This window comes from Pelecanus crispus, chromosome 1, assembly GCF_030463565.1.
Source record: "Pelecanus crispus isolate bPelCri1 chromosome 1, bPelCri1.pri, whole genome shotgun sequence".
Lineage (NCBI taxonomy): Eukaryota > Metazoa > Chordata > Aves > Pelecaniformes > Pelecanidae > Pelecanus > Pelecanus crispus.
In genome coordinates, this window is record NC_134643.1 from 358,644 (window position 1) to 373,332 (window position 14,689).

At 50.2% G+C, this 14,689-nt stretch overlaps 1 protein-coding gene across 1 annotated transcript in view; it reads left to right on the top strand.

Annotated features, from left to right (window-relative positions):
• Positions 1 to 14,689, top strand: part of SHANK3 (SH3 and multiple ankyrin repeat domains 3) — a 356,977-nt gene that overhangs the window by 105,412 nt on the left and 236,876 nt on the right. Inside the window, 1 exon segment of the mRNA XM_075708911.1 lies at positions 10,653 to 10,986. Coding sequence (XP_075565026.1) covers positions 10,653 to 10,986 — 334 coding nt within the window.

A 14,689-nucleotide genomic window follows, 5' to 3' on the forward strand; every position in this document is an offset into this window, starting at 1 on the left:
ATGGAAAGCTTTATTTCTTTTTGTCTATTTGTGTCCAGTTTCCTGGAATGTGTAACAAATGTGGATGTTCTTGTTGAGCTTATTCTATTTATAAGGACAGTTGGAAATCTGTAAGCTGGCAGTGGCGAAGAGATAAGATGGAGAACAATAGCTTTCTATATGCCCTTCTTTCTTGTGTGCTTTCTACAAAGACTTCTTTTTGCTCACTACTGTCAGACAGAACATTAAGCTATGTGAGGCCTTGGTCTGACCAGTCCAGCAGTTCCTGAGAAAGGGTGTGGTTCTCTGCAAAAAATGCAGTAAAATATGGTGGGACAGCTGGAACAGTTTCTGGGTCCTGCCAGAAGTTGGTCTTCAATTACAGCAGGGTAGAGACAGGTTTCATACTCTTCTTGGCACAGCAATTTCAGTGGTCTGAACTAGGGATGTTCCACAGTGGAAGACATAGGATGGTCATAGAACATAGATATTCTGCAGAAAATGAGACGAGATTTGGGGAAGACTGAGCTGAGTCATGTTTGGTGGCAGTACTTGTTTGGAAACAGAGTTAAAATCTGGGCTGGGTAACCTCAAATTTTAGAGTTTATTTGTTTATTAGGCATGTAGTTGAGAACAGCAGCTCCTCAAGCTGCGGTTTCCCCTCTCTGAAGAGAAGGGACACCTTCGCCTTGTGGTGGTGCTCAGACTGCACTGCACTGCAAGATTTGTTTCTCCATGGTGAAATGCTGGCCGTTGTTGACCCTTCCTTTTCGCCCAAGGCTGGCCAGGGGACCTGTGCAGGATGTTGTGAGCCTGCCCCCAGGATACTCCTTCTGTCCTCATCTCTCTGAAAGCTCTTCACCACCCCTTCTGCAGGGGATGCGGTCAGTCCACCAGTGACTGTAGGCTTCACAGGAAAAATCTATTTTTTCATCATGAGTTTGAAAAATTCCTCAAAAAGCTACTGATGGAACCATACATTTTTAAGAACAGTGATCAGTATTGTCATCTTGTGACATAATGTAATGCTTGTACAAGTCTATGCAAACTTTTGGGTAAGATTCTTTCCCAGTATAAAAATATGACTGTGACTCTGTCACCTTGGCAAACCATGAATAGCTTCTGTTTCATTATTTTCTTGATATCGATCAGGTTGATCAGCTTCTGAACCATTGCATGGCTTTATTTTGAACACTTTCTGGTTTTTAACATTATTTTTAGAAATGTAGACTGAATTAGATGCATTTTTCCATAATAACCTTATGGATAAATAGACAATGCTACACTTCCCAGGCGTTGATATATCTGTTGGTTATGTTAGCTCTTCTGCTCACTGTATTGGTCTTAGAGCCTGTCCTCAGGTGGTTTGTGTCAGGTTCCTTGGGCTTGTTTCAGTCTCGCTGCTTTTCGAGGAACAGCTCTATGTTGTACAACCTCCATTTGTGTTTCCCAGATGCTTCATCTTGTATCAAGCTGTGATGAAGTGTGTTGAGGTGATCCTGTCTTAACAAACACCTGAGATTTCATTGTGTTGATACCCTTTCTTGCATGTCATAGAATCACATAATGGTTTGGGTTGGAAGGGACCTTTAAAGATCACCTAGTCAAAGGCCCTGCCACAGGCAGGGCCATATCTCACCAGGTCAGGTTGCTCAAAGCCCCATCCAACCTGGCCTTGAACACTTCCAGGGAAGGGGCATCCACAGCTTCTCTGGGGAACCTATTCCAGTGTCTCACCACCTTCATTGTGAAAAATTTCTTACTTATGTCCAATCTAAATCTAACTGCTTTCACCGATGCTATTTGGCCAATGTCATTGCACCAGTCATTGCATCACCTGTACTTTTATTGCCAGTGATCTGTATTTTTTCTAAGTCATTGATAAAAACAAAAATATAAATACTACTGTACCAAGAACTGACTTACTGGATAATATTGGAAATATTCCCACCTGTTATTCTCCATTAACAATTCATTATTGTGTCTGTTAAAATGTGCTCTGGTAACTTGTCTGGTGGTAGCATGTGATCAGAATATCATAGGGTTAGCAGCTTCACCCAAGCTTATGGTGTCAGCAGGTATTTTTGTCAATGAGATTTGAGCTCTTAAAGCTATTCTTGCTGATTATAAATTAAATTCTCATTCCTTTTTATTAATTGATAAGTGTCCTGTTTCAGTTTTTCCAAGCTTTTCCTAGAAATTATATGAAGCTAAGCTCTGTATGCTTATCGGAATCATCCCACTGACCCTTTCAAAGCTGCCTCCCATCTCTGGAGCTTTTGAAGGAGTATTATAAATATAGGCCAGCGACTCAGTGAGCTGTATTGCAAATTCTTTTGAACTTTGCTGCAGAAGCTTTCGACCTGCTAATTTGAATGTACATAATTGAACAAGCATTGGTTACTGCTATCCTTGGAGTTGTGGAGGAACTTTTAAATGCTCCATTTTGGTCTTGGGTGCGTTTTTTTGCCAGTATAGAGGTATGTATGGGAATTATTTTCAAAGATCAGAAACACTCATTAGATTTTTCTGATTTTGTATTATCATCATTGTTAAGTTAATTGCATGCTGCCTGTAACAGGTCTGAGCAGTTAGGATTTCCTGTGGGCGGGTTTAGGAATGGCCTGATCGTCCAAGCAGGACCCTCGATGTGCTGAATGTAACAAGGTGAAACAGAGGAATGAAAAATGCACCAAACTCTTGCAAGGAAAAATTTGCAGTGCTGAGATGCATCAGGCTGATGGATTTTATCTGAAGAGAAAGGCTGAAAATCTCATATCAGAGTACCACTCACAGGTGAATTGCCAGCACATTTGAGAATTGCTTGTAAGGAAAACTAGCAAGTTTAATTAACATGTATTTTTAGCAGTCTCAATTTAAGTTTTACAAATGCAGAGTAAAATCTGTTTCCAGCTGTGAAGGGCTGGCACTGAGCAGGACAAGGCGAGACCTACGTTCAGGTGAAGGAGTGAGGAGGGGCAGGTGGGAGCGGAGGGGGCAGCTCTGAGGGGCTGTGTCCAGGGGTGCAGCATCATGTGTGAAGATCGGTAGCTGAGAGGCAAATGGAGATGGCTGGAGAAATGGTTGGAGGATGACCTTTTTTTTTTTTTTTCCTTGAAATTAAAAAAAATATAATGAGGCTGTGATTCCTTTCAGTGGACTACTACTCAGTACCGAGGTAAATTGCCAGCTCCCTCTTTCGAGCTGAGAGGTTCTGGTCTGCCTCATCATCTCATCCTTTTCTTTTAGTTTTCATTCCTAGAAAAAAAAAAAAATACCTGGAAGGTCTCTTGGAGTAGCCTCTCTCTCTGGCATGGGAGAGAAGCCTGGGCATAATCTGCCGCGTGCCGCATGAGGGGAGATGCTGTGCACCTTCTCCAGTTTGCTTTGTAATTTTCCACTATTAAAATGTAAATGTGGCCTCTCAGCTTGGAACTGTGGAGACATTTGCACTCCGTGTGCTTTTGCTCTTTTACATGAATATTTAACGTTGAGCCAGCAAATCTAAATAACCTCTGAGTGTTGATTACACTTTGGTTCATTAGACTGCAGCGCGGGGTTGTTTGGAGCGTGGTCCAGGTGCCGCCCAGGTGCCAGCGCAGCATCTCGGGGCTGTGAACTCCTTGGGGAGCCCGGGCTGCGTCCTGTTCCCACCACACCTGAGCAGTGAGAGGCGTTTTCGAGTCGAGAGCTGTGCATTTCCCCTTCTGGAGGGCAGAAAGCAAACGTGGGAGCGTCAGATGAACCAGGCTGGCTGGGGCACGGTTGTGCTGCTTCGAGCTGTGCTGTCATGGTAACTGAAGTGATTCATTTTGCTGTGAGAAGCCCAGTAAACATACTTTGATTAAACTCTTGAGAAGGTATAGAAAAGAATCTTCAAAGCTGATTGTATGAACTGCACAAAGTTGGGATTTTTTTTTTTTTTTTTCTTTATTGCTCTCACTTCCCTCCCTTCCCCACTGGGGACAGTGGGTTTGGGGGATGGGGAGGGGAAACCTTTGTCAGAATTGGCTACCTGGCAGCAGCGTGAAACTTTCCTGTTTCTGGCACCTGGTGGCTGGAGTTCAGGCTCAGCGCTTTATTGTTATTACCACCAGCTTCAGGCAGGTTAAAGAGCAGGGAGAAGCTGGTCGTGCAGCCCGCAAGGCTGGCCAAAGTGTGCCTTGGGACTCCTACGGTGGTTTGGGGCATTACGGCATGCCGGAGCACCTCGGTCCCTCCTGGCAAGGAGTTTACCTCCCAAACCAAGGTGAATCGGCTCTTCCTTTGGAGCAGGGAGGTGATTGTTCCCCTGTACTCGGCGCTGGTGAGGCCGCACCTGGAATGCTGTGCCCAGTTTTGGGCCCCTCAGCTCAAGAAGGACATCGGGGTGCTGGAGCATGTCCAGAGAAGGGCAGCGGAGCTGGGGAAGGGTCTGGAGCACAGGGCTGGTGGGGAGCGGCTGAGGGAGCTGGGGGTGTTCAGCCTGGAGAAGAGGAGGCTGAGGGGAGACCTGATCGCTCTCTACAACTACCTGAAAGGAGGTTGTAGTGAGGGGGGTGTTGGTCTCTTCTCCCAAGTAGTTAGCGATAGGACAAGAGGGAATGGGCTCAAGCTGCGCCAGGGGAGGTTTAGATTGGAAATTAGGAAAAATTTCTTTACGGAAAGGGTGGTCAGGCATTGGAACAGGCTGCCCAGAGAGGTGGTGGAGTCCCCATCCCTGGAAGTGTTCAAAAAACGGGCAGAGGTGGCACTCTGGGACATGGTTCAGTCTGGTCTGCCCTTGATTGGCTTAGAGTAGACTTGGTAGTGTAGGTTAATGGTTGGACTGGATGATCTTAAAGGTCTTTTCCAACCTAAACGATTCTGTGATTCTATGATTCCTGTTACAAATTGGTGTTAGGAGTGAACTGCCCGTACAAAGCCTGAGCCTCCACGCTGAGGTTTGGTACATCAGACCCTGGCTGGGGAGCAGCTCCTCATGTCCCATGCCAGGTCGAAGGTCTCTTCCTGCTGCCCTGTCCCCGCTCTGAGGCTGGGGGAAGAGGAGCTGTGTCCTGGCTGGGTGCTCCACTCCCCCAGCCTGTGGGGGACGGTGGCCACGTCCCCCTGCCCACGCTGGGCTGGCTGCCCTGGTTCTAGCCAGGGACTGCTCTCTCCAGGGGAGAAACCCACCCGCACCAAGCCTTGTTCCCAAACCTCTCAACTGCTTCTGCGAAGGGCTTAAGGACACAGGTAGCCAGACTGGGCTGCTTCCCTGTCTGCTGTTAGCTTGTGGGGGCTTCCTTGAATGCCCCGCTGTGCATGCCCCCTCTCGCTCTTTCCTTGCTGGCTCCTGCCCTGGTGGTCTCCGTCCCCTCCCTGGCCCTGTGAGGATGGTGTCATGAAGCCACTTCCCAGCTGCTGCTGTAGCTTGGCTATCCGGACGCAGGAAGCCCCGGTGCTGTGGCCTGCTGCGGTTTCTCCTGCCATTCCCTGGCCCAGGACAGGGCTGTGCCGGTCTCAGCTCCCGCCCTAAGGGGGGTCTTGTCCACCAGTCCACCTTGTTCCTGCATGTTTTCCTGCCCCTAGCTCTTGCATGGCTCTGGTTTTCACTGTCCCGGAAGAAAACTATTCTCGCATGCTTATTCATTAGTTTTATTTTGCTGCGTGTGCTTTCCAGGAGGCTGATGAGTTGAGCTGGCAGGCTGGTCTGACATCTGGGGCTGGCACCAGGTGCAGGTGGGAGTGGACGAGGGGACACGGACAGGGTGGTGCCTTCACCTTCTGGCACTGGGAAGCTGTTGGATGAGGTGCATCTCGTGTCCTGCAACAGATCCCCAGCCTGCCAGGAGCCCTCTCCATCACTCCCTTTTGGCTACCTTCTTTCTGGCGAGGAGCATGATTTCAGTCCTTCACGCTGCTGTGACAGTGGCCGGCCAGGGGTGGGGCAAGGTCACAGCTCTGCGACAAGCTGGGGCTTGCATGGAGGATGCAACGGGGAGAGTAGCATGAAGGAACCTTCCTCAATGTCCTGAACAGGACTAAGCTCTCTCTAAAGCTGAGGGTGACCCAATTTTTGGCTGAATGAAGCCACTCTGCTGTGCTGGAGGAGATTGGCCCTCAGAGTCAGAGCCAGTGGAGCAGGCAGGACCGCAGCATCCTCACTGGCGTGGTGCAGGAGCTGAGCACCAGCTGTCCCGCAGGACAGTGTGGGCAGAGGCGGGCTCCTCCTGCGTTTTTAAGGCGTTAAATGAGTCCAGGATTGTTGCATGTTCTGGACACCTGGATGTAGCTACACAAATGTAATTCGGCTGTTGTGAGCGCGTGGCTGGTCTGTGCGTTGTTTTCTGTTAGGGAGCCAGGGCCTCTGAGGCATGCTGCTCAAAACAAAGAATTATGGTTAATTCAGCACTTCCAACCCTAATAGGAAGTTCTCGTCTTTCGCTCGTCTCCCTCAGAACAGGACAGGGTTTCCCCAAGACTTTTGCTTTTGAACACACGGTGCTCCCCCAGGGAGAGAAGTAAACAGCAAATCACGTTAGGATTGTTGGTCCCTTGCTTGCCTCTCCTAGGAAAGGCCAATTTAAAACCAGCAAGAAGTCCTGTATTGCTCACATGAGCTAAGTGCTGAAGTCGGGGCAGGTGAGGTTTCCATCATCTGTGTCTCTGCTCTGGGGCTCCCAGGGGCTTTGCTGAGTCCCCCTGAGCTCTTGTGCCAGAGTAGACAGCCTGGGGCCTTGGCTGCAGCTGCTTGGGTCAGGAGACATCAGAGCGTGTTTGGACAGCCGAGAGCCTAGGGAACTTTGCAGTACAAATGTGTATCAGCTGAAAGTCTGCACTCCTATGATAGTGCTGGAAAGCAGGCTTTGTCACTCATTTTTGGGACTCGTGCGACTCCCTTGCCCCTAAATCCCACTTTGGCAAATGAAATAGGCTGTCTGAATCCCACCTTGCGTGCAGCTACTGTGCGCCAGGGGCCAAACTGAAGTTACATAGGTAGTGCAGGTATGTCCTGTCTTTCAAGAGACTGCCTTTGCAGCTATAATACCGTCCTCTTAATAGGCTTCTGGAATTAAATACTCGGGAAACTTTGGCTTTACAACCCGTTATGTGATCTGGATACCTTCTCGTTTACTCCTGTAAATGCTATGTTATGTTGTGCTTCAGGGACTCTTATACTTGATGTTATGATGAATGGATTAGTGAATAGCAGAGCGGTCCTGGGCTGCTTTCTCCAGCCACTCTGCTCTTCCTCTCTGATTTGAATCTGAGACAGATTGTGTTTTTCTTTGGTTTTAAGGTGGATGCTATAATTTTGGTGTTGGGAGGGAGCACTTTGAATATATAAGGTGATGACTGCTCTTGTGTAGAGTGTGGAAATGGGAGACCAGGTGATTTATTTGACAGACTAAATTAAAGCACTTGCCCTGACCTGTGTCAAGAATTATAAAGCACCTTCCCTTTTACCAGTGACTCCTTGAGCAATCTGTTTGTGTCTCATTGCCCAATAATTGGTGCTTGCTGTGAATGTCTCGCCATGAACCGTGCCAATCTCCCCCTCTGAACCTGGCCCTGACCATTTGACATCTCCCTGGTGTGAAGCCTGTGCAGTGGGGAGAAGCAGGGACTGGGACAGGCTTACTACTTTTCAATTAAGCTAAGACAACCAGGAGTGGAGGAGATCTAGCATGGACCAACAGGATCTCCTGCCTGGTGTGCTCCTTTCTTCCTTTGCAAGATAAATCTCTGGGTTTTTTTGTTTTCTCTTTCTTTTTTCTTTTTTCCTTTTCTTTTGTCAACTTGATAAAAGCAGCTTGCCAACAGATTATTTAACAGTAAGCGTCCATATGATCAGTTCAACATACAGTTATGATTTTTTTCCTAGGCAATTAATATCAAGAAGCTAGTAATTCATTTATAAAACACACTAAAGCAAGCCCAGGACAACTCCTGCTGTCAGAAGTTTTCATCATTGCACTCCTGTTTCTCTATTTTGTTCTCTTGGTTTGGTGTCAAGACCAATGATGCTGAGCCCAGTCGTGCACGGAAGAGCAATGAACCGGCCAGTACCTCAGCACGGGTCTGGCTGTAGTTCTGGTGCTCTGCGTGGCCCTTTTTGCATCGTCATAATAATGGACGTGCACAGTGGGGAGCACAGCATGGATTCTGCCTGAGCAGCTGGTGCGGAGCACAGGTGGCACCAGTCATCTGCAAAGGGCTGACTGCTGCTCCTGGCTTCTCCCAGGATGGGGGGAAGAGTAGACCAGGCAGATTTTTCTTGATCTTGAATTTTTTTCTTGCTGAATATCTCCTGTTTACCAAAATTCTCATACGGTGCGGATCCAAACCTGGCATTTTTTTAGCTGTGACATTGCCTGCTGATGGAGCACCACTGAGACCGCCTCTCTGGGGCATCGCTGTTCCCCAGCTTAGCTGTAGCAGGCTCAGATTGACTCTGTTCTGGCAGAATGGCGCTGAGGTCGTGTTTGGTTGACTGATGCTACGAGCTCACGGCCTTTCTCAGGTTACAATCCCCTGATCACTTGGTTTGACTTACGGTGTTGGTCCCTGGAAGTACACCATCCGTGTACTCACTTGGCCAGTTTGTGCCTTGGCCTTCGGTTTGGAAAGGTATTCAGGCACTGACTGATGTGCTTTTAGGCAGTGTTTGGCATTTTTACTAAAAGTAATTCTGTACTTTTTTCCAAGATCTTCCAAGACCATGCTTAAAGTTACTGATTTGGTTTGGTTTGAAAACAGCTCTTTGAGACTAGCAAGAAACTTCCTTGTGTTTCCAGTGACTATTTCCAATTTCTAGTAGTTTTTAGATCTGCCAGTTACCATGACATGGATCCATTTAATATTTGCTTCTCTGATTTTTTTTTTTTTTTAAAGTGGTTTTCTATGAGAGGTGATGTAGTACAAAATTAAATGTCTTCCTGGAGATCTATAATACGTCTGGATGACACATGAACTGGGGTCGGCAGTCCTCATCAACCAAGCCTGTTCAGCACTGCTGGTGACATGAATGTAGTTAGCCCTGGCTGTGGCTTCCTCTCCAACGTGTTGCGTTGGTAGGACAGGCATCAGCATCCGGCATGCTACAGTCCTGCAAACTCCCTGACATTGACTCCACAGCACATTTTACCCCAGGGACTGCATCACATCCATGGCCCAGGCTTTGCTTCTTTCCCTCTGACATCCTTCCTTGCCTGTGGCCTCTGGGTGACCATTTTGACTCGTTTTTCCTGTTGGGGTGGCCTGGACACAGGGTGATGGCAGCACCGAGGCTGTGGGCAGGTGGCCGGCAGTAGGAAGCTGGGGAGCTGGGCTGAGCCCACTGCAGGGAGCACGGATGCTGCTGGCAGAAATTCGCCCCCCACGTGGTTGAAACTTGTCCGAGAACAAATGCATTGTGTTGCTGTGACAACAGGAAGATTTACAGGAGCCTGAAATTCTTGTACTTTGAACCTAAAATATTCCTTGGAAAAATATTCCAAGTGCGGCCGCACAGCACAGCTGGGAAGTGCCTTCAAGGTGTTCGGTCAAGGGTGACACAGATCTGAGGCTTCGCTCAATGTCAGGCAGCATCCTGCCCAGACCCCTGGCTGCTCCTGTCCTCTGCAGCCCCTTTGCAGTGCCATCGGAGTGTGTTCAGGGCTCGCATGCCTTTGTTGCTGTGGGAGAGGTGGCCTTGGAAGGATGAAGCCAGGGGAGTCTCGAATGTGGATGGGGCGGGAGGCCCCCTGTTAGCAGGATCACACCACTTCTGAGCGTGCCTTTGAGCAGGAGCACAGGAGACCTCTGCATGCTTTACCTGTCTCCTTGCTTTTACCGCTGTGTCTGCACCAGAAATGGGCTGGATATTGTCAACTCTGGGTTCCCCGCTGGACATTGCCACACGTCAGGCAAACTTTAAGCATGTTAAGCTTCAGGATGGAAATGGATTCATTAAACAAAATTTAGGAAAATAAGTCTTTCCTGACCTGAGGTCTGCAGTGCTGTGGCTCCGCAGCAGAGCCCTCTTCCCCTGTGACCATGTCGGGTTCCCCGTTTCCACTCTTTCTCCCTCTGCAGAGCTGCAAGCCAGAGGCAGGGGTTTGCATCTTCAGGTGGCTTTGTGAGGTCCATTCCTTCCGCACGCTCCCGCAGGTTAAGTAGAGCATCAGGTAGGGCAGGAAATAGCTGGTATTTTATTTTGTGCGTTGTATTTTCTAGGCTTGGACTTGGCCTGAAGCTATAGATTTAGGCCTTCCCTGCCTCTGAAACAGAAGAGTAAGCAGTGGCCGGAATTACCGCCAGCCTCGATGTCCCACGCATGTGTCACCACCTCCGAACCAGGGTGGTTGGAGAGGGGCTGGCAGGGGTCCTGCTGGTGGCCGTGCGCACCCTCCCCAGGTGCCCTTGCCAGCACTGCCTCCCCATGTGGCAGCGCTCCTCGATGCTTCCTGAGGTGCCAACTTCAAATCCTCCCCACGCTGGTGTGCTGTGGTCGGGCTTGCCTGCCCTGCGTGCTCCCAGGGCGGTTTCCCTGGGGTGGTGCAGGGAGAGGAGCTGGAAGCAGGTGGAGCTGTGTCCTCCTCTGCCCTGGCCATTCCTGCCCTCCCGGCTGAGCTCCATGTGCTTTCCCAGCCCTCCTGCTTCCCTGCCATCTTCCAGCCCAAGCATGGCTGGCCCAGTAGCTAACGCTGCTTTCCCCGGCTCTTTTGTAGTGCCTTTCAGAGAAACTCCCAGCTACACGAAGCGGAGACGGATCCTCGGTGCCGGCGGCCTCTCCTCTCCGCGCATCCTGCAGCGCTCGGCCAGCGACAACAACCTGAAGGCGGAGAGCCGGGCGTCCTACTCGCCAGTGCCCTCGCTCCGCAGCTTGCCCCCGCAGCTGCTGGCGCAGATGCAGGAGGTGGCGGCCGGGGCCGGGGACGGCAGCCTGGCAAGCTCTGGCAGTGCCCGCAGTGCCCACAGCCGCTCCCCATCCCTGCAGCGGGTGCAGGAGGAGAAGGAGGCTGACCTGCCCACGCTCCGGAGGAGCAGCCGCGGCAAGGCCAGGTAAGGGGCCGGGGGGAGGCAGGGCGAGGCTGCCCTGTACCGTGGCCGGCACATGCCTCGGCACCCACCAGAGCCCTGTGCCTGCATGGCGCTGGGCACCCACGGCACCCTGGGCGGCAGGTGGGGAGCGGGAAGGCCAGCGGAGCCCGGCATGGCCCTGTGTCTCCCTATCCGCGTGCTGCAGGGAGCAGGGCTGCCCGGGGCCCAGAGCAAGCGCCGAGGGTTTTTTCCCTCGATCTTCGTCCCAGCCCTCGGTCTAATCTTGCGTCTCAGAAAAATGGTAAGTACATCAATGCTGCGTTGCGCTTGTTGTTGCTATGACAATGAATGCATCTTGAAAGCTAATACTTCGAGGTGGCACATTGCAGATAAGCCAACACCTAATGCGTCCCGACCGACCTGTGCTTATTGCGGTTGCCGGTATTCTGCCTACGGGCCCGGGTGGTGGCGTTGCTCTGCTGAATGCACCGGGCTCTGCAGCAGCTGATGGACACCTTTGCCCGACCAGCTGAGCAGCGTGGGGAGGCCTGCCTTGTGCTTTGGGTGGTTTCCATGGCCTGTAGGCGTGGGAGCAACGTGGGCCTTGCGTTCTCCCACTGCTCCCCGTCACTCGCTGGCCATGTGCAATGCAAATGTCAGCTCTGATGCTGCTCACCACAGCTGGTGTTTGCCTTTGGCAATGGGCTCCTCTGCCGGTCCAGGGATGGCTGCTGCTCCCCTCAGATGGCAGAAGTGCTGCTGCAGAGCCTTTGTGGCCGAGGGTCCCTTTGGTGAGCACTGGGGTCAGGCTTTGCTTTCAGAAGCCCTCTGTTAGTGGAGAGGCAAGAGCGACTGCAGCCATGGCTGCTGTTAAGCAGCATCTGCTCACAAAGGGCTAACGAGAAACTGATACCATGAGGCCAGAGCAGGAGTTAGAAGAGTGGGTACCAGGTCTGGGTTATAGCTGCGTGTTCACTAATGACCAAGAAATGGATTTGAGTGTTGAAGAACCAATCCGCAGGTGGCAGCTGTTTACGTTAACTCTATAGCAGAAAGAACTCTGAGGCCCTTTGAGGCAATCTAAAGAATATGGGGAAAAAGAAACACATCAGCGAATAAAAAATAATGAAAATAAATGTAAAATAGCTACTAGAGGGGAAAAAATTGAACCACTTGTGTACCTGCTAGGATTCTTAATTAATAGTTTAACTGGGGAAAAGTTGCAGGATGTTTTCTAAACTGCTCAATGGAGGCCTCTGCTCAATGTGCAACTTCAGTACAAAATGCAGCGATATTAGATGACCTAAGTGTGATGGATGATAATATAGAAAACAGTCCAATGCCTTGGTCAAAGTCAATGATGGCACCTCAGAGTGCTGCATACCAGGCTGGGTACCAGCAAGAACAGTGTGAGTTTAAGGGTTTGGGAGATGCAGTGAAAATGATCAGGAATGAGAAAAAAAACCCTCTGCTTTGAAGAAAGGTTTAGAAGAGCGGGATTGTTACCTTAGAAACGAGATGAATAGGAGGAAATATGTTAAAAATATTGAAAATAGTGAATGGCTTATCAGAGGGAAATAGGGAGCCTCTGCCTGTTTCATGGCACCAGGAGAAAGGAGCATGCAATGAAATTAATGGCAAGCAGACTCAAAAGCAGTACGAAACAGTGGTTTTTCTCAACCCTGCAGTTAGCTCAGGAATTCACTGCCTTGGGACTTGCTGAAGCCAGAAGCACAGTATGATTATAAAAGCATTAGGAGGTTGGTGCGGGTAAAAAAAAAATACTGTGGGCTTTTATAATCAATAAGCTCTTGGAAATAGTCTCAAAATTACCTGGAGCACCTGATGCAAGGCAGGAGGAGAGCAGCTGGGGAAGAGTCGAGCCTTACCCAGCCAGGCAGTTCCCGGCTGGGGGAGAGCAGGAGTACGGCTGGGCATGGAGGTGCCGGGGGATTTGGGGGTCTGCCGTGGGCAGCAGTGTGGGGGAGGCTTGCAAAAGTGGGTCTCCAGTGCTGCTGGAAGAGCAGGCGGCCAGCAGCTGGTGTGCTGCGCCTCTGGCTCCGACCTGGGGAGCTGCTGCCCCGTCTGCCGGCCCCACGTTGGCCCGTTTGCTCCCTGCTGAGTGCGGGAGGGGTGGGATGCTGCTGCAGGCTTGGGGCTCCTCTTCAACTTGGTGCACAGACCTCAGCAATACCTGCTGAGTGTTTGCACCTGGATTGACTGGCTTGGGACTGAAGCCAGTGGGAAGGCTGCTCGCCATGCTGTCCATCGCAGCTCAGCAGTGCCTGGAAAGGGCAGAGGAAAGCAGCTGCTTCTTCATCCTGCTGCCAAGCACTGCTGGAGTGAGTGTCTGCCCCATTTTCTTCTGTCTCCTGCTTATGCAAACTTTTAAAGGGTTGCTGGAGATGACTTAATTATTCCTAGCCACATGCATTTTATAAAATGCATATAAAAGTGTATTTTACTCCATTATTTTCATATACTTGTATATTTTTGCAGGGATAGGAGGATTATGAAATTCATTACACCGAGCTTGGGGCACGTGAAAGTCACATGCGTGCAACCTGTGTGTTCAATGGCTGGTACGCACTGGCAAGTTCAGAGCTGTCAGAATCGTATAGAGGTGGTCTTAGCGATGTGAGAGAAACAGAGGCGATAAGTCAGAGGGGAGGAAAAGCAAAGGCTGTTGATCAGGCAATAGGGTTTGAGCCCAATAGCCGCTGTCCCATGTCCCCTCCCATCACCTGCGATTTGGGCAGGGGTTGGCTGCTGGGGTTGTGAGCAGAGCAGCAAAAAAAGGACATTGGGGTGTAGGGCTGGCTGTCACCACGCGGTGCCCGTTGGAGAGCAGTGCTGCGTGGGCATGAGTGGCTGGAAACTCCTGGAGGAGCAGCGAGGCGCCAGAAGGCCTCCTGCCTGCCCCTCCTCCCTGCCCCAGCTGGGGGGGCTCCCAGTGATGCCTGGGGAGGGTCTCGGCTCTGTCAGCTCTTCCCACGGCTGCCCCCCTGTCACCGCCACGGCTCTGCCACTTGCGCCCTTCCTGCGGCTGCCCCTGTGTTGCCACCACCCTGCAATCGCCGGGGGTGCTGGGTGGGTGCTGCTCTCCAAGTCGCACGGGCTGATATTCTTTTAAATTACACAGATATATGCAGGCACCGTTGCTGCTCAGCATGAAGCTGTGTGCGAACAAGTGCTTACAGCAGCTAATTAATAGTGGTATTTTGTTTGACCCAGTATTTCTCTCACTTGTTGTTTGGCCTTATCGCTCTCCCGGTCGGTACCCAGTGTGTTTCTGTTGGTTTGACAGAGCTTTTATTTACTCCGGGGCTGGGGAAGAGTGGTGCAGTGATCCCTATCTCATCTGAATACTCAGTTCCCAGGGATGTTTTATTTTCAAACAAGAAAGCCTTCGCTTTGTGGTAAGTGACAAGGCATCCATAAATATGCGGAGTCCTCTCACATGTTCCTTCAAAAGTCTTGCAGAAAAATTGATTCTGGGTCAGATTTTTATTAGAGTAAATATCAAGAAAATTTAGTGTCTGCAATGTTGTCCCAAAATTCTTTATTCTGAAGGCGAAAACTCCCAGCAAAATTCTGATTGTTTTGCAAATATATTCAGAATGGCAAAGAGGATTTAAATGAAAACTTGTTTAGCATTAGCATTTCACTTTTTCCAGAAACGATGCACAGAAGTGCCTTGTGCGCCCGTGGGCTGGCCGGCGGT